This window comes from Bos indicus, chromosome 29, assembly GCF_029378745.1.
Source record: "Bos indicus isolate NIAB-ARS_2022 breed Sahiwal x Tharparkar chromosome 29, NIAB-ARS_B.indTharparkar_mat_pri_1.0, whole genome shotgun sequence".
NCBI classification, from domain to species: Eukaryota; Metazoa; Chordata; class Mammalia; order Artiodactyla; family Bovidae; genus Bos; species Bos indicus.
In genome coordinates, this window is record NC_091788.1 from 5874282 (window position 1) to 5902133 (window position 27852).

The 27852-nt window shown below is 39.7% G+C and overlaps 1 protein-coding gene across 1 annotated transcript; it reads left to right on the forward strand.

Moving 5' to 3' along the window:
* Positions 1-2233: 2233 nt before the first annotated feature.
* Positions 2234-8504, forward strand: LOC109553997 (tripartite motif-containing protein 43-like). The gene is made up of 6 exons (XM_019954312.2): positions 2234-2644; positions 3578-3673; positions 4900-5130; positions 5888-5910; positions 6421-6518; positions 8005-8504. The coding sequence occupies exons 1-6, from the start codon at positions 2234-2236 to the stop codon at positions 8502-8504; spliced, it is 1359 nt and encodes a 452-aa protein (XP_019809871.2).
* Positions 8505-27852: the final 19348 nt, after the last annotated feature.

Genomic DNA, 27852 nt, shown 5'->3' on the forward strand with positions numbered 1-27852 from the left:
TTAAAAGACTTAAAGACAGGGTCAAGATTCCCACTCCTTTCAAACACTCTGCATTCTCAAACTGATTGTTCAGTGGAAAATATGTCAGGGAAGAAAGGTAAGGATATGTGTGATTTCCTCAAAATATTTTTTGGCTTAATTTTTCCAAAGTGGTCACTGTTGTTTCTGTTTTGTTTGAGAGTAACCTATTGATGAAATTGACCCAAAGGGGTGGCTGAGCTGGGGCCTTTCCCTACTGTCTCCCAAGAGCTGGGTGGGGAGCACCAGGCAGAGAATTCCCTGGCCTGTTGTTGCTGGGGGGGCACTGAGGGGCTTGATCTCTGTGAGGATATGGGGCAGATAAATTTCCTTCTAGACTGGTGACCACAGGAGTTCTTACATTGAAGTGCTTTTTTACAATTTAAAATTCAATGAATCAATACAATAAAACTCTTCTTCCATGACAGAACATATTTAATAAAACCTCAGAAAATAAATTTCCAAGTTTTTCAAGACATTTGCTAAACTCTATAGAGATGAAAGAATTTTTCCAACTTGTTTAATAAATTAAAAATAAAAATTAATGCCATTCAGAGAATCACAGGTTGGGTTCGTGGTACAATCAGTGACTCTTGAGGAGAGGATATTGGCAGATATGTTATGAAGATAAGCCAATTTGTTAAAGCAGTCTTGCCTTGTTTTAGGAAATCTAATCATCCATATTAACCCCATTGGAAGACTGGTGAAACGTAATCACTTGAACAAATGGGTGGGGTTCAGAGACACAATATAAGGAGACTCCAGGAGGCAAAGTCAGTCTTCTCCAGAACTGAGAGGGAGTGTTTGGAGTTCACCTGCATCTTGAGACTTCTGAAAGTCACACTTGGAACTCTTGACCCCTGAGCCAACTTCATATTATTCTCCAGGGTAGACTGTTTCTACAACTCCTTAGGTGAGTACACAATTCACCACAGAGCAGCTTCTGGGACTCTTCTGAGGGAAAACAAACTAAATTTCCTAATTTTAATTTATCGGTAAAATGAGATTTTTTTTCAGTGTAACAGCCCTGTTTACCAACTTAGTGAAATAATCCTGTTCCGGTTTTGTTAGCTTGTCTTGACATGCACTGTGGAATGATTAGGGGGATTCATTTTACTTCTGTGATTGTGTTTCTTTCTTAGTTGTCCCCATGCATTTTAAGGACTCAGAAAGTGGCTGACTGATATGTTTTGTGTTAGATGTAGCTTCTAAAAATATTTCTTAAGACTATTCGATTCAATATGTAGCACCTATCATCACTTAACCCGAAAAGTGAAATGTGTCTGTATATACCAGAGAGAATACTCTATGCTAGAGCTAGATAATGCACACAATGAGCTGCTTAAAATATTGCTAAAGTGAGGTAACTATCATCCCTCCCAAAATAAACATTTTTGACTGAAATCTTAAAGAAGCTAGGGAATGATTGAGCAGTCAGAAAAGTGACACTACTGAGCATACAGAGATGAGAAACTCAAGACGCTTCTATGCTTAACAAGCACAGGCAAAAGGACCTAATTTTTTTACAATGTAAAATTTAAATCACATGAATTTTTTTGATGATGACTATTTCTATAACATGTAAAATGCATCGGGTGAGTATGGATAGAAATAAAAATTCAACCACTTAGTATATTCATGTAAATAAACTCTGGTTGGAATAAGTTACAATTTGCCAACATTTAATTTCCTCTTTATTGACTCTGAGTGTACTCAAAGTGCTTTACAAAGAAAAAAATATTTTTGGAAAAAACTGCAGATTGAGATAAAAAAAAGCACATCTAAAGAAAATGCATGATAATTACATGAAATAACACAAATACAAGCTTAATCAACTGTGTCACACCAAATCAATGACTGGCATAGAGAATAGTGACTGTTTGCAGAAATTAGGATGCACCACGTAGAGCTGTCAATTAGGTCAAGCTCCTGAAGTCATATTATCTAGAGGAAAACAAGACCTCATCAAAACCGAGCTTCTCCAGTAGGTAGAGGTGAAAGAGTTCAGAAGATAGTGTTGGTTAGGCCACTGAGAAAATTGTCTGCAACTCTTGAAAGTTGTGTTTCTGTTTTCCATTTGTATCGAATGAAAAATCCAGATTCTTCTGCTCCTAAAGCAGTGTATTATTTAGTCACAACCCAAGTCTAATTTTGTTTGTTCCTTTTTTGGCTTGGGGAAAGAGGAATAAACTCCTGATGTTCTTCCCTCAGGAAAATGGACTCAGAAATCCCAGAAGCCTTCCAGAAGGAGCTCACCTGCCTCGTCTGCCTGAATTTCCTTCTAGACCCAGTCACCATAGGCTGTGGACACAGCTTCTGTAGGTCCTGTCTTTGTCTTTTCTGGGAACAAGCTAAAGTCCCTGCCAGTTGTCCAGTGTGCAGACAACGATCAGAACAGACAAGCTTCAAAACCAGTTTTCTTCTGAAGAATCTGGTGTCCACTGTCAGAAAAGCCAGTTTCAGGCAATTCCTGAAGTGTGAGGAACACCTGTGTGCGACCCACAAGCAGAAAAAGACGATCTTCTGTGAAGCCAACAAGAGCTTGCTCTGTTTGGTCTGCTCTCAAGGTCAGGAGCACAAGACTCACAGACATTGTCTCGCTGAAGAGGCTGCTGAGGAATCCTGGGTGAGTGATGCCTCTGAGAGCACTTAGGAAGCTTGAGGATGGTACACCTAAGAGAGTAAAATGATGATGCTTAAACCCTCTCTTTACTGAGTTGGTAAAGAATCCACCTGCAATGCAGGAGACCCCAGTTTGATTTTGGGTTGGGAAGGTCCCATGGAGAAGTGATAGGCTACCCACTCCAGTATTCTTGGGCTTTCCTCATGGCTCAGCTGGTAAAGAATCCACCTGCAATGCTGGAGACCTGGATTTGATCCCTGGGTTGGGAAGATCCCTTGGAGAAGGGAAAGGCTACCCACTCCAGTATTCTGGCCTAGAGAATTCCACGGACTATACAGTCCATGGGGTCACAAAGTGTTGGACACGACTGAGTAACTTTCACTTGAGTGCCACGTACAGATCTAGTTAACAATAATAAAGCAGTGAAGAATATAGAGCAGTATCCCTGCTTTATGGAACTTGTATCCAATGGCTGGCTGATGAAGCTAACTGAAATTACTTGGGTGATATATTATTATGCTATTGACACTGTTGGGCCTTAATTTTAAGAAAGAAACTGTAAAATCTACAAGTGCAAAAATACTTTTAATTGAATACAGGTTTTCTAATCCTGGACAAGAAGGAAGATGCACTACATTGGATTTTATAGAAGATAAACATAACTATATCCAAATTTTGATATAAGTGGCCACAGCAGCTGAAAATTAGTCATACCTTAGGCAGATAATTACCTATTGGTGTGTGGATTTTTAGTGTAGAATTTCATACAACAGATCATGAGTGAGGAAAAATAGGGACACCTGATGACCTGTCGTGGTCTGTTAGTGTCTCCCTCAAGGACCTTTATCTAATAATCATCAGTACACCCCAATCTTTGGGCTCTGAAACTCCAATGTATTTGCTTTTCTTGTACTAAAATTCATAATTCTTTTACAGGAAAAGTTGGCAAAGCAAATGACATCTTTATGGGAAAAGATTCAAGAAACTGAAAGAAATCTCAAGAAAAGTAGCAGAGGAACTGACCCTTGGATGGTAAGTAGAAGAACATATTTCTCTGAGAAAACAGATTGAGGCAGACAGTGAGAAACTTACCATTAATAAAGTGAGCTGAATTCAGAGAGTGAGTTGAACACCATCAGAAAAAAACCTTCTAAGCACCATTCAACCAACATTTTCATGCCTCTCAAGCTCTTTAGGATCCAGTGGATCAATAACTAAAACAAAAGACCCATTAGAAGAAAGTTCTAAGGTGGAGGTTTATGGTGTGATGTGGATGATTACATAGACGTGATTTAGGATCTCAAGGAAAATTTCTCAAATTTAAGATCAATTCCAGTTTTGAAGTTCAAGTAAATGTTTAAAGATTCATGGGTTATTTCAGGCACAGATTTCTGTCAGTCATACCTTCCAGAAAGTAAAAGGCATGTCATTGGGAACCACAAAGTGCTTCAGTCTGATTAGTACATGAGCCCAGGTGATACAAAGCAAACACAAACAGCACTTTAAGGAGTGTGCCCATCACGGTGAAGAGTGACTGCTCTCTAGCTAGACAGTGATATTGGTTCAAGTTGGAGAAAATGTAACATGTTAAACAACTCAGGGGGAAAGGAACAAGGAGAAAGAGTTGGAGCATGAGAGAGTGAATCATTCAATACCAGGAGAAATATGAAATGGAATGAAGAGAAATGATCTTCCAAACAATATGGGAAGAAGCTTGTGAACTTATGGGGAGGAAGAAAACTGATTCATAGAGAAAAGAACACTAGAAAGAAATGATTGAGGCTGGAAAACTGTTCAAGGACAGGCAATAATTTTTAGAAAGATGTTTCCTGAGATTACCAACACTGAAAGTATTATGTAGCATGGCACTAAGAGAGAAAGCCAGGAGATACTAGGTGAAACACAAGCTTACGTATTAGCATTGAAATGAGGATATTGCATATGACAGATGAATCACCCATAAATTTCAATTGCTTACATGGGCTCTTTCGCATTTAACAGGAGGCATATGAAAGAAATGATTCATGAAAAGATTTTGTCCAAGTGTTTCAGGAACTCCTGAATTAGATGAAAGTTGTTTGAAGAAAGGGTAGGTTTGGTTTCTGATCAATTAAAAAGAATGAAAACAAGGTGAAGGAAAGAAGAATGAACTTGGCTTCTGAGATGAGGGAGAGCATTCATTTAGGATGGATATAGCTTCTTGGGAGAGAACATGAATCATAGCAAACTAAATGATGTTGAAATTCATCTCTCAACAGTTTTATGTGTATCGACATGGAGACATGATTAGGAGAACTTATCAGATGGCACCCCCATTTCTCCCAGAAGAAGAAGATTACTATGTAGAGAGTATTGTAAAAGAAGGCCAAAACATATACAATCAACTCAGAAGAAGGCAAGAGGAAATAATCAGAAAGAAGAGAGAGCTCCGAGAAATACACAAGGAGCTCATTCAAATGTGCTCTAAACCAGACGTGGAGCTGCTCCAGGTAAGAACTGAGGATGTGTTTGAAAATACATTACCTGACGTTCACACCTTTGACTTCCCTAACATGGTATATTTCTTCATCCCCTGCGACTAAGGTGGGATTCTCTCCTACTTGGAAATATTATAGATAAAGTGCAACTCATGCAAATTATGCCTGAGCAAGCTTTATAGCATTCTGATCCTAGATATTCCCCAGGAAATATTCCCTTTTCAAAATCTCCTTTTGTAACTTGCTTCTATTAAAACCAGAAAGGAACAGCTTATGTACTGATTCCATTTTTTGGTCTTCAAATGTGCAATGGGAGACATTTGGACAAAGCTCATATGTGTATGTATATACATATATACAAACACACATATACATGTATGTGTGTGTATGTATGTGTGTGTGTGTATGTATATTTCCACTTCCTGTTGAGATACACCGGGTTTCAATAGACATTAGTTTGGAGTTTATTACACTTTGGGTAAAAGCCCTAGGAAAGATCAATATGCAGAGAGCAGAGGGTGAATCATCAGTACTCTTGTCCTTTCTCTGTTACACCTTTCGTTTTATTAACTCCTCAAAAAATACATTCTATCCATATAAAATATGTTGTCCCAGAGGGTTTTTTTTTTTTTTTTCAAAAAGAAAAGGAAAACAGATTTCTCAGACTGTTTCTGGTGGTGGTGATTAAAACTCTACTGAAGTTTTGCAAACCCAAATCCTGGTTGCCTGTATATAAGGTCTAACTTGTCTTTTTTTTTTTTCTTGACAGGAATTGGAAGACAAACTGAAATGGTAAGCTTTTTGATACTGAAGAGGGCACCTGGGGGCTCTGAAAGAGATGCAGCAGCACTTAACAAAGTGATGATGTAACTTACCTAGATAATGCTAGATTGCTTGTATACATTTGTCTGCACCTGTTTTGCTGAGTATGATTTCTTGCTCAAAAGGAAGTTAGCCTTTTTGCTACTGTGGCAGAGAGAGGTATTATCCAGCTCAGTGCAAAAATTTCTTAAAGGTCAGTAATTTCTGATTTAGATTTCAAAATCACCAGCACCTAGAGGTGCAAAGACTAGTTTTCCCCAAGTTTGAGGTTAGAGAGGCAATTACCTCTGAGAAATGGGCTGGAATCAGGGCAAGAAGAAGAGTGAGAATAAATTTCCAAAAACAGCTCAATTCTATCCCATGAGGGTGGAAAAGGGATTTAGATGAAGAATGTTGAGCTGAAGAATGCTGTCTTATTGTAAAGGCTGTGTTTAAGAAGCCCTGGGCAGCAGAAGGATGAACTGCATCTTTCTCTTACAGGAGTGAGTCAGCACAGCTGCACGTGCCTCAGCCTCTGCTCCCAGAACTCCCTGCGCGCCCCATGTCTGGGCTGATGGACTGGCTCAACCACTTCCGAGGTGAGTGTCACCCCATTGGGGTGTCTGCCCTGCAGGTTCCTTCAGTGATGGTGTCCACAGAGTCTTTTCCTGCTTAGCTTTCACCTTGTGCAGGGGAACAGCCTGCAGATAGACAGGTGAAGACATATACGGTCACAAAGTCACTAAAATCCTTACAGAATACATGCAGGCTGGTGCAGATACTGATTTGATTCAGGCCTCATCAAATATTTTTAAATTTCATAAAATTTTGTGTAATGAAAAAAGTAACATGCTCCCAAAATGGCTTCTTGAGCCCTAGAAATATCATGACATACAATGTCAGCTGTTCACTGACTTCTAGAAAACTGGTAAATAAAACAGGATATTAAATTTCAGAGTTTAAGTGCAGTTAGAGTTTTAAAATATTTTTTAAGAATACATTTTCTTCTCTTTTTTATTTATATTATTTTAGAAGTATTTTTCTCTTTATTTAGTTTTAACCACACTGGGTCTTTGTTGCTTTGCACGGGTTTCTCTTGCTGTGGGGAGCCAGGTTACTCTTCACTTCAGTGGTTGCCTTCTCATTGCAGTGGCTTCTCTTGCTGCAGAGCACAAGAGACTCTTGATGAGTGAGCTTCAGTAATTGTAGCATGTGGGCTCAGTAGTGGTGGATCCTGGGCTTAAGAGCACGGGCTCAGCAGTCATAATCCACAGGTTCAGTTGCTCCACAACATGTGGACTCTTCCCAGATTAAGAATGTCCCCTAAATTTGCAGGAAGCATCTTCTCCACTGTGCCACCAGGGAAGTCCTAAAAGCATTTTGGCTTAAAAAGTTCTTAGGAATTGAAGGCATAAAGTGATTTTTCCATTCACATAATTTTACAAAATATATAAGCCTCAAAAATCAAATGTAGAAATCACAAGTAAGCAAATGGTTGGATGATGAAGCCACAATGAACACCATGATAAACTTCACCCTGGAGGGTGACTTAGCAGGAAGTGGAAGACTAGGCTTCAGTTTGGAACCACGGATCAAAGACAGAAAAGCCCTACAAATAAACTACTTTGAAGAAGCCATCCTTAGGTTGTACTTCTTCAGTGTCCATTTGCTAACTTAACTGAATGGTAGAGTGATCACCAATTGTCCATTCTACAATGCAGCTTTTTTCCTTGCACAGTGGTGGTGAAGGTGGGGATAAGATATGCTGTCATGGTCTTGGAGGTGATCGATGCCCAGGAGTCCAATCCTTTAGATGTAATAAATATACAATACACCCAGCCAGAAGTCACCTTGACCTCCCTCTAACTTATAATCTCTGAACTTGTAGGTAGTTTTTTCCATTTTAATTAGTTCTTTCTTCAGCAGATATGTCAGCAATATTTAAACCTAATACTTTCCGATCAGAACTGCCCTTCCAATCTTACAATATATTTCCAGTGAGACTCCAGGTGGACCACCTTCTCTGGTAGATAATTTGAATTTTAACATTGATTTTGACTGGCATTTTCCCTCATCTCTCCACAGTCAACTTTTCACTCAGTAATGAAGTAAGCAGTCAGCACATCAGGTTGTTCGATGATGCAAGACGTCTGACGTATGAACATGACAGCCTCCATGCATCTTTGGATGGTGGAACATTGAAGTATTTTGCCTCATGGGGAGACCAGAGCTTCACCTCAGGCAAACAGTACTGGGAGATGCTTGTGGACCGCTCTTGGGACTGGGCTGTAGGTGTCTGTAAGGATTCCTGGATAAGGAAGGACGATGGCATACTGGACACGTCCAACAATGACAACTTTCTCCTTGTGTGTGTGAAGCAGGATGACCATTACCAACTCTGGACCACAGCCCCCACCACGCCTCTGTACATAGAGAGACCTCTGGGCAGGGTTGGGGTGTTCCTTGATTGTGACAGTGGGAGTATTAGTTTTGTGGATGTTGCCAAGCGCACCCTCCTTTGGAGGTACGATGATGGCGTGTGCACTTTCCCTGTCAGGCCCTTCTTCTGCACCGGCCACAGGTGAGGATCTGAGTCACGGCCCAGACGGGGTGCTCAGGACTCCTTCTCTGAGGGAGCCCTTGTCCACTGCAGCATATCAAGGAGACTTCCTGATCTTTAGGCTCTTTCTACTGTAATGCAGCTTCTTTTATTGTTATTTGATGTGAAGATAGTGTCAAATGCACACTTCACTTGGTTGTCCTCCATATTGCTGACAATAAATTCTTCTCTTGTTACCATGTGTCCAGAATATATGCTGTGGGTTTTCACTTCCTTTATGAGCTTCCTAAATTCACCACAATATGATCATGTGCTTCCCACTTCCTGGAACTCAATACAGGAACCCAGAACCTGCACAGCATAGGCAGACCTGGTCACCAACCAGGCCTACATCAGCCTGCAAACTTCTCCTGCTTCCTCATAATCTACTGCCCTATATACATCTATTCAACCTCAAGATGAAATCTGATTTGCAGGGAAATTGCCATTGCCCTGGAAACCGGGGAAAGCATTTCTTTTAGAGAACTCAGGATTTGCATGTCTTTTTCTATTACAATAGTATAAGGGAAAAGATAGACAGACAGAACAATCTCCTAAAGGATGGACGCTATGGCTTCCCTTTGGCATATCTGAAATACCACCATCATTATCACCATACTTGAGGGCCATTATTAAATAAGGGCTACTTGAAGACACCTAGTGTGATTTACAACCATGGATATGATAACCCAGAAAGTTAAGTCAATGAGGGTGGGATAAGCAGGATAAAGTGACAATACATATTCTCGTTGGGATAAAGCTGGATGGTGTGGAATTTCATTGCACTACATAGCATGGCTCACAATTAAATACATTTGAATTATTTCTGAGACTTTTCCGTTTAATATTTCCTGAACAAGGTTTTAACCACATGAGTAATTGAAATCAAGAAAAGCAAATCTGCAGATGAGTGGTTTACTATATATTAAAAAAAAAATAATCTAGAGAAAGGGGTTAGATAATTGTTTGGACTTTGAATAATTTCCAAGTTTTCCTGTTGGTCATGTTACTCTGGAACACAGGATTAACATCTGGGTCATCAAAAAAGAAAGAAAAAACATAGCAAGTTATGAACCTTGTATACCATGGGGCCTTGCATAAATATGAATTTCCACTCTAACAAAGGTTGAGAGAATCTGTTTGAATTTGTCATATTGTCAATAAAGCATTATATGTGGGTTATTTCTGGAAAACAACAGGATTTTTGAAAGTAACCAATTAATGCAATTGCCTTATATTAATGTGTGTGAGGAAAAATCAGACTGATAGTTGAAAGAAAGGATGCCATGAACATACTAGTGCACATCATGAACTGAAATGAAAGTGAAAGTTGCTCAGTCGTGTCCAACTCTTTGCAACCCCATGGAATACAGTCCACGGTATTCTCAGGCAAGAATACTGGATTGGGTCACCTTTCCCTTCTCCAGGGGATCTTCCCAACCCAGGGATTGAAACCAGGTCTCCTGCATTGCAGCAGACTCTTTACCAGCTGAGCCACAAGGGAAGCCCAAGAATAGTGTAGTGGGTAGCCTATCCCTTCCCTAGGGGATCTTCCCAACCCAGGAATCGAAACAGGGTCTTCTGTATTGCAAGTGGATTCTTTACCAACTGAGCTAAAAAAAACTAAAACAAAATAAGTTAATAGATGCTTAAGAATAATTTAAACTTATGTTAATTTAAACATAAATTTAAATCATATTAGTAGCTGCAAATTTTGTCTTAAAGCTTTGGAGTGTCTTTAAAGGTCACCATCTGGACAATAATACATCATCACTATTAATGTTTTTTTAAGAAAACTGGCAAAACACAGTAAGAGATAAACTGTAGGTATAAAAAGTCAAGTATGGTCATTATTTCTGATGTAACAAATGTTCACCTGAAACACACTAATAAACAATAAAGTAAAGAAAAAAAGAGTGTACAAAAAATAAAATAACTAAATAAATCACTAAGATTTCTTCTGGGAACAAGATTAATATTCAAACTCAATTTTTTCATATATAAAAGATACAACTACTTATGAAAGATACAATTGTTTATGAAAACAAAAAAAAGGAGAAAAGCCAGGAACCTAGAAGGGGAGAAAAGAACAAATAATGAGAGAGCCTTAATCTTAAACAGATTTCCAGTATCATTCATACATCAGTGGGATATGTATTAGTGACAAAGAGTCAGGATTTCTGCTAAGAATAAATGCAGAAGCTGGCTGGAAAACAAGTGGAGTACCTCATTCAAAGGAAACATGAATTTTTTTTCTAGTTTTACTTTTCTAAGTCAGAAAGAAACACTTTATTGGCAGATCAGAGCTTAAATATACATATGGAAATATTTCTGCCCCAATCTATTCACTTCCAGCAGGAGAGTGGCCTACTTTTATATTAAGGAAGTAAGGAAGTGAGATACCAAGATTTTGGAAACTTTCTTAATGTCACCTAGCCCATCTCTCATTAAAATTTCCCCACTGTAGTTCCAGTACAGGGGTCCATGAGGAGAAATCCATAGAAAAGGAATGGCTCATAGAACAATGATGAGAACATTGCAGTTGGTAATTATGATTGGGGCTTTACTTTGTAAAATGTTTCCTTTATAAACTCCTTGGTAATTAAATTTGTTGCAATGAGAAAAATCATAAAAGTACATGAATAAAAATAAAATAAGCATGCAAGCAAATTTTATGAACAAAATCATGCAAGTTGATGATTGTTGAAGGTAGATGACAGTCTGGAGGGCAACTAGCAAGCAGCGGAAACTGCACCTCACATGCTATCAGGAGTAAAGAGCAGAAAATTACTGATGATACATTTCTTCTAAGAAAGTGCATTTATATTTTCTTCCTAAATGTAAATTTTCCAAACTGGTATCTCCAAATAACCCAGGCAAGGCCTTTAATTAGGTCTAAGAGTGGTCCCCTTCTTCCTTGAACCAAGAAGAAGTGGAAGTAAGTTTTATTCCTAAGAACTTGCAGCAATAAAAAATCACCATTTTCCGTGAAAATTTTGGGTACATCTATATTAATATACTGAGAGTTGTGTTGTCAGTCAATGGACCATAAATAACATTTATACTACTACTACTACTACTAAGTCGCTTCAGTCGTGTCCGACTCTATGCGACCCCATAGATGACAGCCCACCAGGCTCCCCTGTCCCTGGGATTCTCCAGGCAAGAACACTGGAGTAGGTTACCATTTCCTTCTCCAATGCTTGAAGGTGAAAAAGTGAAAGTGAAGTCGCTCAGTCGTGTCCGACTCTTAGCGACCCCATGGACTGCAGCCTTCCAGGCTCCTCCATCCACGGGATTTTCCAGGCAAGAGTACTGGAGTGGGGTGCCATTGCCTTCTCCAATAACATTTATAAAGTTAAGCTAATAGGTATCATAAGTGTATCAGGTTTGTATCAGTTAGGGTTCAATTATAGAAGGAGAGAGAAAGAAAGACAGAGCTCATGTTCACAGGGAATTTGCTCCTGTGATGGTTACGGAAAAGTGTGAGGACAGGAGGGCACTTCCTCAGGGAGGGTAAACACAAGCAGGCTGGAATCTGAGTTATTCAGGGCAGAGCTGTTGCCTGCAGGAGACTGAGGCATTGGGAGTAATGCTGATCCACATACTGTCTGAAATTTTATTCCATGAATTACTATACATCTTTTAAAGACCTCCTGTTGATTAAATCAGTGCATCTGCATAATCTCCTTAGATTAGAGTCTATATCATGGATTTACACCCTCCAAACCTCTTCACAGCATCACCTAGATTAATGTCTGCTTGAATAATTGCAGGAGATGTGAGTGTTTTACAAAGTGGCTGGTGGATTACCTTAAATCCTAATATTACAGCCTAGTCAGATTGAAACAACAGAAACCCATTACAAGACCATATGCCATTAAGCATAATTAATTATAAATCTCACGCAAATTTTATCAATTTAAGTTTTGTACATAGAACTGCCCACCTACAGAATGACCTAAATATACACTACATTTCTCAATAAATGCAACAGTTTAGAAAACACTAATGATTGCAGTGATAATAATATGGTAATGCTAATAATATTGAAATTTTGGTACCTTAAATCATGTTATGTGATCTTGGCTGACATCTGTGCCTTTTAATCTTTAATGTTTGTTGCAGTCCTCTAATGGACCAGAACCTGGTGGTCTGGAGTTGACAATAAGAAAGTAAAGGAGAGAAAGAGGCTGATATTACTTGGTTTAGGCAGAAAGCCAATAAAGCCCCTTGCACAGGGGCTTGCTCTGTTCATGGAGGCTGCAGAGCGCCTTCTTGAGAGGGTCTTAGAAGCCCGGGCAGAAAGTGAACTCAGAGTGCCTCTGCGCTCCAAAGAAATAGCCTGAAAGAGAGAGAGAGAAAGAAAGAGAAAGAAAGACACGGGGACCAGAGCTCTGATGGCGCAAAGGTGTTTTAATCAACATGGTGTGGGCATATATACTGTAGTTATTTTCAGCAAAGATAAAGATTAAAATTCTAGACTGACAAAACATAGGCAATCCATATTAGAGAGAGAGAGTTGTAAATAATCACTTTTATCATATGGTTCATAAAAAGGATCAGATCAGATCAGTTGCTCAGTCGTGTCCAACTCTGTGCAACCCCATGAATCGCAGCACGCCAGGCCTCCCTGTCCATCACCAACTCCCGGAGTTCACTGAGACTCATGTCCATCGAGTCAGTGATGCCATCCAGCCATCTCATCCTCTGTCGTCCCCTTCTCCTCTTGCCCCCAATCCCTCACAGCATCAGAGTCTTTTCCAATGAGTCAACTCTTTGCATGAGGTGGCCAAAGTACTGGAGTTTCAGCTTTAGCATCATTCCTTCCAAAGAAATCCCAGGGCTGATCTCCTTCAGAATGGACTGGTCGGATCTCCTTGCAGTCCAAGGGACTCTCAAGATTCTTCTCCAACACCACAGTTCAAAAGCATCAATTCTTTGGCGCTCAGCCTTCTTCACAGTCCAACTCTCACATCCATACATGACCACAGGAAAAACTATAGCCTTGACTAGATGAACCTTTGTTGGCAAAGTAATGTCTCTGCTTTTGAATATGCTATCTAGGTTGGTCATAACTTTCCTTCCAAGGAGTAAGCATCTTTTAATTTCAGGGCTGCAGTCACCATCTGCAGTGATTTTGGAGCCCAGAAAAATAAAATCTGACACTGATTCCACTGTTTACCCATCTATTTCCCATGAAGTGATGGGACTGGATGCCATGATCTTCGTTTTCTGAATGTTGAGCTTTAAGCCAACTTTTTCCACTCTCCACTTTCACTTTCATCAAGAGGCTTTTTAGTTCCTCTTCACTTTCTGCCATAAGGGTGGTGTCATCTGCATATCTGAGGTTATTGATATTTTTCCCGGCAATTTTGATTCCAGCTTGTGTTTCTTCCAGTCCAGCGTTTCTCATATTAAAGACAAATGACACAAATAAATTTTGTGTAAAATACTGAAAAGTGTAAAGAAAAGTATAAAGTACTAAAGTACTGAAAAAATTAAATTTTATGTGTTCTTCAAGTAAGCTGTCAAGATTTTGACATTGCCAGATTTCACAGAGTTCATGATATATCTATATCTATATATTTACTTTTTCTACATGATTTAAGGAGTTTCCATGTGTTATAGATAAATAATAGCTGTTGTTCTTCATAGAAGCACCTGTTTGAACTCCCTTTTGTATTCATTTCCTATTTTCTTGGAGGAAAGAAAATGAAAAGACTCCTTGTATAGAGACCCTCTGCCTCTCAGGGCATGGAAATCCCACATGCTAGTCTGATTTTTGCTCTTTCTGCAGTGGATAATGTTCTGACTCAGACAATGACCACTCACAATATAAGACTTTCTGAGATGACTGCCATTGCCTGTCTAGACAGCCCAGGGTGGAGAGACTCTTGTGGTGTGGGGAGCTCACGCCTTCCACTTCCCAGAGGCAGTACTGAAAGGCGGATGTGACCCACTCCTCTGACTGGACTGTGAGAGTCTGTACAAACTGCTTGACAAGTGATAGCGCTATCAGTATTATTCTGAAGAAGCATTTCTTCTTTTTCTTATGAAGGTGAACAATCATTAATTTCTGCCCCCCCCAGCTTCCTACCCATAGTTCAGTATGTGAAAAGGCCTCTGCATAGGATTGGATTGTTTCTGGATTCTGACAATGGAGCTGTGAGCTTCTGGTGTTTCCAGAGGATCCCTCATATATAGCTTCCTTCTTTCCTCCTTCTCCTCCCATCTGGAGCTTTCTGTTGCTTAGGTCTCCATGAAATGCCAAGTTCTGTGACAGTTTATTTGGTGACTTTATATCTGAGGAAAATACAGTCCTGAAACATCACGTGAGGCTACAGGATGATACCTGTCTGTCTCTGATCTCACTGTGATTTAATGGAACAGTATGATTGTGTGTTTATAAAGTAGCATAACCAGGTTGAAAGTATAACTTTGTTAATTAAGTTATCTAATAATAAAAACGCTTGTGGAGCATTTCTCAAATATAATCCGTGGATATTTGGTTTACATATAATAGTTTTATTAGAATAAAAGTAGCATGCCATAAGTTTCATGTACACTATAAGAAATGTGTCTTCTTTGCATAGTTGAATCATATTTGAGTAGACGGATAATGTGGTATATATTGCAGCCTCATAAACTAAAGAAATAACTCAGTTTTTCTTGAAGAGTAACCTCGTTGTGTGGATTCAAGTAGTTGACAGACATTGTGAAACCCTTTCTCTTTGTCCAACATTTAGACTTTCTCTAAACCCTAGTCATTCACCATATTATAGCTCATCAACAGATTATCCAGGAAGTTTTTCCTGACTGTACAGCTCAGCTTCAGTTCAGTCAGTTCAGTGGCTCAGTCGTGTCTGACCCTTTGAGACCCCATGAATCGCAGCACGTCAGGCCTCCCTGTCCATCACCAACTCCAAGAGTTCACTCACAGCTCAGCTTAGTTTCTATTAAAACATACTCTCTGGTGAGATACCATCTTATCATAATATTCAACAGAATTTCTTTAAATACTTAGGTGCATTTTACTAGGGGACTGCAGATTCTGAGAAAGTAAGCACAGTCTTTGCCTTATTTACTTCTCTGTTCCCACTATCCAGTTCAGCACTTAGAACGTGGCACACAATAAATAAAAGGTGAATGAATAAGCAAATATATGAGTGAAAGAGTTAAAACTCTGAAATATTATTCTGTGGTTATTGAAGTTTTCCAAAATCTACCGAACATATTACAAATAAAATAATAATGAATAATGTCAACGAGATAGGAAACTGATTTTCAAAGTCACAACCAAAAAAATTTCATTAGCTTGAGATATGAAATATCTATAGTGTAATATTATTATATGGGGCTTCCCAGGTGGCACAGAAGTAAAAAATCTGCCTGCCAATGCAAGAAACACAAAAGTTGCGAGTTCAATCCTTGATCAGTAAGATCCCCTGGAGAAGGAAACAGCAGCTAATTTTCCTCAGGTTGTAGGTAACAGAGGCAAGTGCCTCTGAGAGTCATGACAGTGGAAGCAGACAGGCAAAAAGAAAAATGAGAACGATTTTCTAAGAATGATACAAATTCACCTGATGTTTCTGCCTGATTAGTATAAAATGAGAAAAAGTTCTGATGAACTTTTTCAGGTTAATGTGTATTAGTAAACATTGATGAAGCCTTTGGCACCAAAAGAGGAACTCTTGCGGGAATCCTCACTGCAGTAATGAGTCAGTCTTGCTGTCCATGTGCGGGCCTGTGACCCCGGAGCCTATTTCAGGAGCCATCACTGGGCGATGGTCAGGCTCAGCCACTTGCTGTGAACTTGCAGCAATACACAGGTCACAACTTTCCTGTGCTGTGAAAAGCAATTAGAGAAACGTAGCTGTGATTTCCCTACCCTTTATAATCTCACAATTTTTACAATATTTCCCAGTTTCTTCTGTAGATTTGCTGATTGTGCTTGAGACTGATATTTTTCCAATCAGAACTCCAAGCATGTCATAGCCTGTTATTTTTTTCCAGAAAGAATCTAGGTGGAGGCTCTTCTATGAGAGACAACTTCATTGTTAAAAAGGATTTTACTGGACTCCCCTGTGGTTTCCAAGGTGTAAAGTTCCTAACAGTACAGGACAGCGCCCTCTCCTGGTCTCCTGCCTCTCCTGGTCTCCTGCTCTCCTTCACTATGTCATCTAAAAGTGAAGGTCACTCAGTCCTGTGCAACTCTTTGCCACCCATGGACTATACAGTCCATGGAATTCTCCAGGCAAGAATACTGGCATGGGTAGCCATTCCCTTCTCCAGGGGAATCTTTCAAACCAAGGGATCAAACCCAAGTCTCCCACGTTGCAGGAAAATTCTTTACCAGCTGAACCACAAGGGAAGCCCAAGAATACTGGAGTGGGTAGCCTATCCCTTCTCCACCGGATCTTCCTGGATTAGGAATTGAGCTGGGATCTCCTGCATTGCAGCTGGATTCTTTACCAACTGAGCTATCAGGGAAGCCCGTATGTCATGTAGGTTTTTGGTGTTTTTTTTTTCCTCCTGATGACTCAGTGGGTAAAGAATTCACATAAAATGTAAGGTAGGGGACACATAAGACACGGGTTTGATCCCTGGGTCAGGAAGATCCCCTGGAGGAGGAAATGACAACCTACTCCAGTATTCTTGACTGAAAAATTCAACGGACAGAGAACCTTGTGGGCTACAGTCCAAAGGGTCCCAAAGAGTCAGACGTGGCTAAGGGCACGTGCACTGTGCACACCAAACACGTATTTTGGAAACTTTCTCAAATTTCCTAAACCCTTCCATGGCAATAAGTTTTTAACTCCAGTCTATCTGATTAATTCAAACTTCTCTTACTCTAAAGAATTGTGGTCAACATGGGACGCTATTAAGTGAAATGAAACTTGGAAATTAAGACAAAAATCGCTTAAATCTCCCATTAAAGAGCTGTAACTTCCTAGACAACCTGCTCATGTTGGTGGTAGGAATGGAACAGACAGGAAACTGAATGAGAGCGTGGAATTGTGGGAGGAGGAGAGGGAAGGGAGCAGCATGGTTTCAAATCTCACCAGTCTCCTCTGATACAAGCTCCTCTCATGTGCGCACACACACACACATATATACACAACACACAAGTGTGCATACATATATATACACAAAAAATATGTATATATATGTGTGTGTGTGTGTGTTTCATATATATGTCTTTACATATTTCATTCATGGTGAAGTCACACCATGGTTTACACTTGTTATCCATGAAGTTGTTGTTTGGAAATAATTGAACTCCCCAAATATGAATTTCATACCTTCATTTCATGAACAGTATAATAGTCCTAATTTCATTGACCCATCCAGGCTCATCACCCACTAGATTTACTTGTCTGTCTGAGTTTGCCTGTATTTGCTCTGTGACACTTCTTCAGAAGGCAAAGTCCTTCAGATTCCATTTTTCGACACGGGACACTCAGTATCCCCAAATACCACTGACTGCACTGAGATAGCCCTCTAGTCTCTGACAGGTATTCTCAACCTCACTGAACTAAAATTCTTTCACGTTTTATTTTTTTCATTCAGTTCTGCATTAAAATTTTCCCTCAGAATATTTTTATTTGCTTATTTTTTGTTTTGTTCTTCTGTTTAGCTTACACACTATTGCTTTTCTCTCTATGTCTGTGACTCCACACACAATAGCTGTCGTTGGTTTTCTCTAAGACTCCTGATCCTCATTACTTGCATATGACCACATACCTTCTCATTCTATTATTCAATATGTATGCACAGTGGAAATATTGATGTTAGGTTGTGGAGTTAAACATTATGTCATTGTTTTGTACAAGATTGACTAGAAAATAATAGACAATTTGTGAAAGAAATATTATATTGTCTGTTAAGTTTGGGCAACTATCTCTTCAGGTTTTCTTTATTATACTGTGTTTCCATTCTAGTCCTCAAAACATTTTTCTATTTATTCAATGATGGGCCATGATACTTCATCAGGGAAGGTTACTAGATGAGAAAGTTATTCAATTTTATTGGACTATCCTTGATTTTCAAGGTTATTTTAGTTTCTCTTGTACAGTCTGGTGAATCAATTATATACATACATGTATCCACTCTTTTTTATAAAGGATTTTTTCCCATACAGGTCATTACAGAGTATAGAAGAGAATTTCCCGTGCTACACAGTAGATCCTTATTTCTGACAGTTTCATGCATAGTAATGGGTGTATGATCATCCAGATCCCCACTTTATACCTCCCATCCTCCACCCTGTTTCTTAGCGCCTGGAAACCTAAGTTTGTTTTCTCCAGCTGTGTCTTTCTTTTGTAAATAACCTCATTGGTACCATTATTTTAGATTCCACATATGGTCACTATCACAAGATATTTATCTTTCTTTTTCTGACTCAGTCACTTCTCTCCTGAGTTCACCCTGGACAGAGAACCACCCTTGGGGCCTCCCACAGGAGGAGGTGGCAGGTGGGCAAGTGCAATGCCAGGGAAACTGCAGGGTTCAGGAGCAGCGGAGCTCCTGAGAGCCTCCATGAGGCCGCAGCCCCAGAATCCACATGAACCAACCCCCTCCAGCTCAGTGGTCCAGAACCCCTGTTTCCAACACTGACTCTCGCCAAGACCCGCACATGGTGCCCGCGGATCTGAGTTCTTTTCTGACACTCGGGCCACGTCTGTCGGGAAACAGTATCCTCAGGACGGCCAGAGTCTGGGGCCCTGTCAGGCACTTGCAGACAAAAACATATTGGGGTTCCCTGGAGCAGCCCATTTAAGATCCAGGAATAAGGCCATTCTCGCATGGCCATGCACGTCCTCCTGACTCCCTACTGGGCCTTTGGGTTCCTGGGCAGACAGAAACCAAAATCCTTCCCAGAAACGCGGGGTCTGAGCCCTGTGGCCATGCGGACTTGGCGTCCCTCCCGAAGCCCCTGGAACAGGGGTCTGAGCGCCTCCAGCCCCATGTGCCCCCCTCGGGCGGGTCCCTCAGTGGCGGGGCTGGAGCCCACTGACCACCAGGATGGCCCGGGCTCAGACCCTGGCAGACCAGGCTCTCCTGAAAGACTCGCTGCTCTCGGGGAAGGCACATCTCTGTAGAAGGAGGTGGCTCCATCAGCGATGATGCCAGAAAAAGGACTCCAAACGCCCATCTCCAGGGGGAAACCTTGACCCTGAGTTGGGGCTGGGGCTGCTTGTCTCCAGCCCTGCAGGTCAGAGGGGCCTGAGGATCTCTTTCTGCTCTCCCTCCCACTGCAGTAGCCTTGGAATTCTGGCCTGTAGGAGTTTAAACTATGTAGCTGAAGCCTTTATATACTGTTTTGGATTCAATATTTTTCTGGAGCAACACTTACATTTTTTGTTATATGTTTATTTTTCAAAATAAAAATAAGTAATGGTAATTTCAAACATCACACTTGTATCATCCTCTGAAAGGCTCACATTGTGAATGGTAATTTTCTTTTTTTTTTTTTAATTTTATTTTATTTTTAAAATTTACATAATTGTATTAGTTTTGCCAAATATCAAAATGAATCCACCACAGGTATACATGTGTTCCCCATCCTGAACCCTCCTCCCTCCTCCCTCCCCATACTATCCCTCTGGGTCATCCCAGTGCACTAGCCCCAAGCATCCATTATCGTGCATCGAACCTGGACTGGCAACTCGTTTCTTACATGATATTTTACATGTTTCAATGTCATTCTCCCAAATCTTCCCACCCTCTCCCTTTCCCACAGAGTCCATAAGACTGTTCTATACATCAGTGTCTCTTTTGCTGTCTCGTACACCGGGTTATTGTTACCATCTTTCTAAATTCCATATATATGCGTTAGTATACTGCATTGGTGTTTTTCCTTCTGGCTTACTTCACTCTGTATAATAGGCTCCAGTTTCATCCACCTCATTAGAACTGATTCAAATGTATTCATTTTAATGGCTGAGTAATACTCCATTGTGTATATGTACCACTGCTTTCTTATCCATTCATCTGCTGATGGATATCTAGGTTGCTTCCATGTCCTGGCTATTATAAACAGTGCTGCGATGAACATTGGGGTACATGTGTCTCTTTCCCTTCTGGTTTCCTCAGTGTGTATGCCTAGCAGTGGGATTGCTGGATCATAAGGCAGTTCTATTTCCAGTTTTTTAAGGAATCTCCACACTGTTCTCCATAGTGGCTGTACTAGTTTGCATTCCCACCAACAGTGTAAGAGGGTTCCCTTTTCTCCACACCCTCTCCAGCATTTATTATTTGTAGACTTTTGGATCACAGCCATTCTGACTGGTGTGAAATGGTACCTCATAGTGGTTTTGATTTGCATTTCTCTGATAATGAGTGGTGTTGAGCATCTTTTCATGTGTTTGTTAGCCATCTGTATGTCTTCTTTGGAGAAATGTCTATTTAGTTCTTTGGCCCATTTTTTGATTGGGTCATTTATTTTTCTGGAGTTGAGCTGTAGGAGTTGCTTGTATATTTTTCAGATTAGTTGTTTGTCAGTTGCTTCATTTGCTATTATTTTCTCCCATTCTGAAGGCTGTCTTTTCACCTTGCTAATACTTTCCTTTGATGTGCAGAAGCTTTTAAGGTTAATTAGGTCCCATTTGTTTATTTTTGCTTTTATTTCCAATATCCTGGGAGGTAGGTCATAGAGGATCCTGCTGTGATGTATGTCAGAGAGTGTTTTGCCTATGTTCTCCTCTAGGAGTTTTATAGTTTCTGGTCTTATGTTGAGATCTTTAATCCATTTTGAGTTTATTTTTGTGTATGGTGTTAGAAAGTGGTCTAGTTTCATTCTTTTACAAGTTGTTGACCAAATTTCCCAGCACCACTTGTTAAAGAGATTGTCTTTAATCCATTGTATATTCTTGCCTCCTTTGTCAAAGATAAGGTGTCCATATGTGCGTGGATTTATCTCTGGGCTTTCTATTTTGTTCCATTGATCTATATTTCTGTCTTTGTGCCAGTACCATACTGTCTTGATAACTGTGGCTTTGTAGTAGAGCCTGAAGTCAGGTAGGTTGATTCCTCCAGTTCCATTCTTCTTTCTCAAGATCCCTTTGGCTATTCGAGGTTTTTTGTATTTCCATACAAATTGTGAAATTATTTGTTCTAGCTCTGTGAAGAATACTGTTGGTAGCTTGATAGGGATTGCATTGAATCTATAAATTGCTTTGGGTAGTATACTCATTTTCACTATATTGATTCTTCTGATCCATGAACATGGTCTATTTCTCCATCTATTAGTGTCCTCTTTGATTTCTTTCACCAGTGTTTTATAGTTTTCTATATATAGGTCTTTAGTTTCTTTAGGTAGATATATTCCTAAGTATTTTATTCTTTCTGTTGCAATGGTGAATGGAATTGTTTCCTTAATTTCTCTTTCTGTTTTCTCATTATTAGTGTACAGGAATGCAAGGGATTTCTGTGTGTTGATTTTATATCCTGCAACTTAACTCTATTCGTTGATTAGTTCTAGTAATTTTCTGGTGGAGTCTTTAGGGTTTTCTATGTAGAGGATCATGTCATCTGCAAATAGTGAGAGTTTTACTTCTTCTTTTCCAATTTGGATTCCTTTTATTTCTTTTTCTGCTCTGATTGCTGTGGCCAAAACTTCCAAAACTATGTTGAATAGTAATGGTGAAAGTGGGCACCCTTGTCTTGTTCCTGACTTTAGAGGAAATGCTTTCAATTTTTCACCATGGAGGATAATGTTTGCTGTGGGTTTGTCATATATAGCTTTTATTATGTTGAGGTATGTTCCTTCTATTCTTGCTTTCTGGAGAGTTTTTATCATAAATGGATGTTGAATTTTGTCAAAGGCTTTCTCTGCATCTATTGAGATAATCATATGGTTTTTATTTTTCAATTTATTAATGTGGTGTATTACATTGATTGATTTGTGGATATTGAAGAATCCTTGCATTCCTGGGATAAAGCCCACTTGGTCATGGTGTATGATCTTTTTAATGTGTTGTTGGATTCTGCTTGCTAGAATTTTGTTAAGGATTTTTGCATCTATGTTCATCAGTGATATTGGCCTGTAGTTTTCTTTTTTTGTAGGATCTTTGTCAGGTTTTGGTATTAGGGTGATGGTGGCCTCATAGAATGAGTTTGGAAGTTTACCTTCCTCTGCAATTTTTTGGAAGAGTTTGAGCAGAATAGGTGTTAGCTCTTCTCTAAATTTTTGGTAGAATTCAGCTGTGAAGCCGTCTAGACCAGGGCTTTTGTTTGCTGGAAGATTTTTGATTACAGTTTCAATTTCCGTGCTTGTGATGGGTCTGTTAAGATTTTCTATTGCTTCCTGGTCGAGTTTTGGAAAGTTGTACTTTTCTAAGAATTTGTCCATTTCTTCCACGTTGTCCATTTTATTGGCATATAATTGTTGATAGTAGTCTCTTATGATCCTTTGTATTTCTGTGTTGTCTGTTGTGATCGCTCCATTTTCGTTTCTAATTTTATTGATTTGATTTTTCTCCCTTTGTTTCTTGATGAGTCTGGCTAATGGTTTGTCAATTTTATTTATCCTTTCAAAGAACCAGCTTTTGGCTTTGTTGATTTTTGCTATGGTCTCTTTTGTTTCTTTTGCATTTATTTCTGCTCTAATTTTTAAGATTTCTTTCCTTCTACTAACCCTGGGGTTCTTCATTTCTTCCTTTTCTAGTTGCTTTAGGTGTAGAGTTAGGTTATTTATTTGACTTTTTTCTTGTTTCTTGAGGTGTGCCTGTATTGCTATGAACTTTCCCCTTAGGACTGCTTTTAAAGTGTCCCACAGGGTTTGGGTTGTTGTGTTTTCATTTTCATTCGTTTCTATGCAAATTTTGATTTCTTTTTTGATTTCTTCTGTGATTTGTTGGTTATTCAGCAGCGTGTTGTTCAGTCTCCATATGTTGGAATTTTTAATAGTTTTTCTCCTGTAATTGAGATCTAATCTTACTGCATTGTGGTCAGAAAAGATGCTTGGAATGATTTCTATTTTTTTGAATTTACCAAGGCTAGCTTTATGGCCCAGGATGTGATCTATCCTGGAGAAGGTTCCATGTGCGCCTGAGAAAAAGGTGAAATTCATTGTTTTGGGATGAAATGTCCTATAGATATCAATTAGGTCTAACTGGTCTATTGTATCGTTTAACGTTTGTGTTTCCTTATTAATTTTCTGTTTAGTTGATCTATCCATAGGTGTGAGTGGGGTATTAAAGTCTCCCACTATTATTGTGTTATTGTTAATTTCTCCTTTCATACTTGTTAGCATTTGTCTTACATACTGCGGTGCTCCCGTGTTGGGTGCATATATATTTATAATTGTTGTATCTTCTTCTTGGATTGATCCTTTGATCATTATGTAGTGACCTTCTTTGTCTCTTTTCACAGCCTTTGTTTTAAAGTCTATTTTATCTGATATGAGTATTGCTACTCCTGCTTTCTTTTGGTCCCTATTTGCATGGAAAATCTTTTTCCAGCCCTTCACTTTCAGTCTGTATGTGTAACCTGTTTTGAGGTGGGTCTCTTGTAGACAACATATGTAGGGGTCTTGTTTTTGTATCCATTCAGCCAGTCTTTGTCTTTTGGTTGAGGCATTCAACCCATTTACGTTTATGGTAATTACTGATAAGTATGATCCCGTTGCCATTTACTTTATTGTTTTGGGTTCGAGTTTATACACCGTTTTTGTGTTTCCTGTCTAGAGAATATCCTTTAGTATTTGTTGGAGAGCTGGTTTGGTGGTGCAGAATTCTCTCAGCTTTTGCTTGTCTGAAAAGCTTTTGATTTCTCCTTCATACTTGAATGAGATCCTTGCTGGGTACAATAATCTGGGCTGTAGGTTATTTTCTTTCATCATTTTCAGTATGTCTTGCCATTCCCTCCTGGCTTGAAGAGTTTCTATTGAAAGATCAGCTGTTATCCTGATGGGAATTCCCTTGTGTGTTGTTTGTTGTTTTTCCCTTGCTGCTTTTAATATTTGTTCTTTGTGTTTGATCTTTGTTAATTTGATTAATATGTGTCTTGGGGTGTTTTGCCTTGGGTTTATCCTGTTTGGGACTCTCTGGGTTTCTTGGACTTGGGTGATTATTTCCTTCCCCATTTTAGGGAAGTTTTCCACTATTATCTCCTCAAGTATTTTCTCATGGTCTTTCTTTTTGTCTTCTTCTTCTGGAACCCCTATGATTCGAATGTTGTAGCGTTTAATATTGTCCTGGAGGTCTCTGAGATTGTCCTCATTTCTTTTAATTCGTTTTTCTTTTATCCTCTCTGATTCATTTATTTCTACCATTCTATCTTCTAATTCACTAATCTTATCTTCTGCCTCTGTTATTCTACTATTTGTTGCCTCCAGAGTGTTTTTAATTTCATTTATTGCATTATTCATTATATATTGACTCTTTTTTATTTCTTCTAGGTCCTTGTTAAACCTTTCTTACATCTTCTCAATCCTTGTCTCCAGGCTATTTATCTGTGATTCCATTTTAATTTCAAGATTTTGGATCAATTTCACTATCATTATTCGGAATTCTTTATCAGGTAGATTCCCTATCTCTTCCTCTTTTGTTTGGTTTCTTGGGCATTTATCCTGTTCCTTTATCTGCTGGGTGTTCCTCTGTCTCTTCATCTTGTTTAAATTGCTGAGTTTGGGGTGTCCTTTCTGTATTCTGGCAGTTTGTGGAGTTCTCTTTATTGTGGCGTTTCCTTGCTGTGTGTGGGTTTGTACAGGTGGCTTGTCAAGGTTTCCTGTTTAGGGAAGCTTGTGTCGGTGTTCTGGTGGGTGGAGCTGTATTTCTTCTCTCTGGAATGCAATGAAGTGTCCAGTAATGAGTTATGAGATGTCTATAGTTTCGGGGTGACTTTGGGCAGCCTGTATCTTGAACCTCAGGGCTGTGTTCCTTTGTTGCTGGAGAATTTGCTTGGTATGTCTTGCCCTGGAACTTATTGGCCCTTGTGTGGTGCTTGGTTTCAGTGTCGGTATGGAGGCATTTGATGAGCTCCTGTCAATTAATGTTCCTTGGAGTCAGGAGTTCTCTGGAGTCAGGGTTTGGACTTAAGTCTCCTGCTTCTGGTTATCGGTCTTATTTTTACAGTAGTTTCTAAACTTCTCCTTCTATACAGCACCATTGATAAAACATCTACATTAAAGATGAAAAGTTTCTCTACTGTGAGGGTCACTCAGAGAGCTTCACAGGGTTACATGGAGAAGAGAAGAGGAAGGAGGGAGTTAGAGGTGACCCAAATGAGATGAGGTGGAATCAATAGTGGAGAGAGGGGGCTAGCCAGTAGTCACTTCCTTATGTGCACTCCACAACTGGACCGCTCAGAGATGTTCACGGAGTTATACAGAGAAGAGAAGAAGGAGGAAGGTGACAGAGGTGGCCAGAGGATAAAAGGGGGGAATGAAAAGGAGGGAGACAGATCCAGCCAGTAATCAGTTCCCTAAGTGTTCTCCACCGTCTGGAACACACAGAAATTCACAAAGTTGGATAAAGTAGAGAGGGGTTAGGGAGGAGACACAGGCGACCTGGTGGAGAAAAAGGAGAGTCCAAAGGGAGAGAGAGCAGTCAAGCCAGTAATCTCGCTCCCTAGTGAAAAATGGGTCCTGAAGATTGGGTTCTTAAAGGTACAAAATTGGTAACAAATACATAAAAGCAAAAATTAAAAATCTAGAGTGGAGTTTGGAATTTCAAAAATACAATGTTAAAAAAAAAAGAAGAAAAATAAAGAGAGAAAACAAACAAATAAAAACAAACAATGTCGCAAAAATTATAAAGAAAATACCAGGTACAAAATTGATATCAAATACCAAAAAGCATAAATTAAAAATCTAGAGTAGAGTTTGGAATTTCAGATATACAATGTTATATAAAAGAAGAAGAGAAAGAAGCAGAGAAGAAGAAAAAAAAAAAAAAAGTCACAGAAATTATAAAAAAAAAAAAAAACTATAGGTACAAAATTGATAACATATACCAAAAAGCTAAAATTAAAAATCTAAAGTAGAGTTTGGAATTTCAAAAATACAATGTTAAAGAAAAGAAGAAGGAAAAAAAAAAAAAAAAACAAGGTCAAAAAATTATAAAATACATATATATGAAGTTTGCTGAAGAAGAAAAAAATAGGGTCTTTTTTTTTTTTTTGCAAAGTAATAGGTTATAAAAGTGAAAATTAAAGGAACAATAGAGGACTTAAAATTTTAAAAAAAAAATTAAAAAAAAAGAAAGAATGATCGTAAAATAATAAAAATATATCTAGGATTTTCTTGGTTTTGTTGTGGGTATTGTGGGTTCAGTTCATTTTTGGCTAGTTCCTTGGTCTGACTTATATTTCTCAAGATCTATAGGCCCCTTCCTATGTAGTCCGTAGTAACCACAGGGTTTTGATCTATTGCCTGTAGCTTCCAAGGCGTTTCCCTCTGTTATATCTTCTTCTGTTTGCTGGTCTCTCAGTGTCTGGTTTCCGCCCTGACACAAAGGGGACGGTGGAGGACACTTTTTTTTTTTTTTTTAGGCTTACTTGTTCAGTCGCGCTGTGGGGAGGGAGGGATGGATGCTGCAAGGAAATAACACTGGCGTGTGCTCGCAGTGCTTCAGCCACACTGGATCTGCCCCGCGCACGGCGCGTGTAGCCTCCCTGCCCACGCTGCTCGGGCTCTAGGTTGTTCTGCCGGGAACAATCTGAGGCTGGCCCTGGGTTGCATGTACCTCCCAGGTCCCAGCCGCTCAGGTTCAGGCACTCGGGTAGTCCTCAGAGGCGCAGACTCAGTTGGGCCTGCGTTTTGTGCTCTTCCCAGGTCCGAGCAGCTCAGGTGATGAGGTGTTTGGCGAGCGCCAATGCTGCGACTTATCGCCTCCCCGCCACTCGGTTATCTGGGTGTAAAACCGGCACACCTTCTCAGGCACATGTTGACCGTCCAGACCCCCAATAAGTTTTTGTTAGCAAAGAAGCCTGCTTACAGTTTTATAGATAATGTCTCTCTGGGGCTGTGATTGCCCCCTTCCGGCTCTGGCTGCCTGTCACCGGAGGGGGAAGGTCTGCAGCCAGCTATCTCTGTTTAGTCCTTTGTTCCATGTGCGGGCCTGGTGGTGTCTTAGGTTAGGGCTGGCTTTTCGCGTGGTAGATATCCCACAGTCTGGTTTGCTAGCCCAAATTATTTCGCTCAGATAGCGCTCAGGGTATTCAGGCCAGATTCTTACTCTCAGAGATGCAGCCCGTGCCGCGCCTCCCTGCCCAGCCCCCGCTTGCTAATGGCGGATGCAGGCGTCTGCGCTGCTTCTCCGCTGGGGGAGTTACCGTAGGGCTAGCAATCTGCAAGTTTTCATTGTTTATTTATTTTTTCTCCCTGT

Excerpts from the sequence above, each read along its gene's own strand:
- LOC109553997 (XM_019954312.2), top strand. The coding sequence starts at position 2,234 with ATGGACTCAGAAATCCCAGAAGCCTTCCAGAAGGAGCTCACCTGCCTC. Across the intron at positions 3,674-4,899 it reads GAGGAACTGACCCTTGGATG|TTTTATGTGTATCGACATGG; the intron begins GTAAGTAGAAGA and ends ATCTCTCAACAG. Across the intron at positions 5,911-6,420 it reads TTGGAAGACAAACTGAAATG|GAGTGAGTCAGCACAGCTGC; the intron begins GTAAGCTTTTTG and ends TTTCTCTTACAG.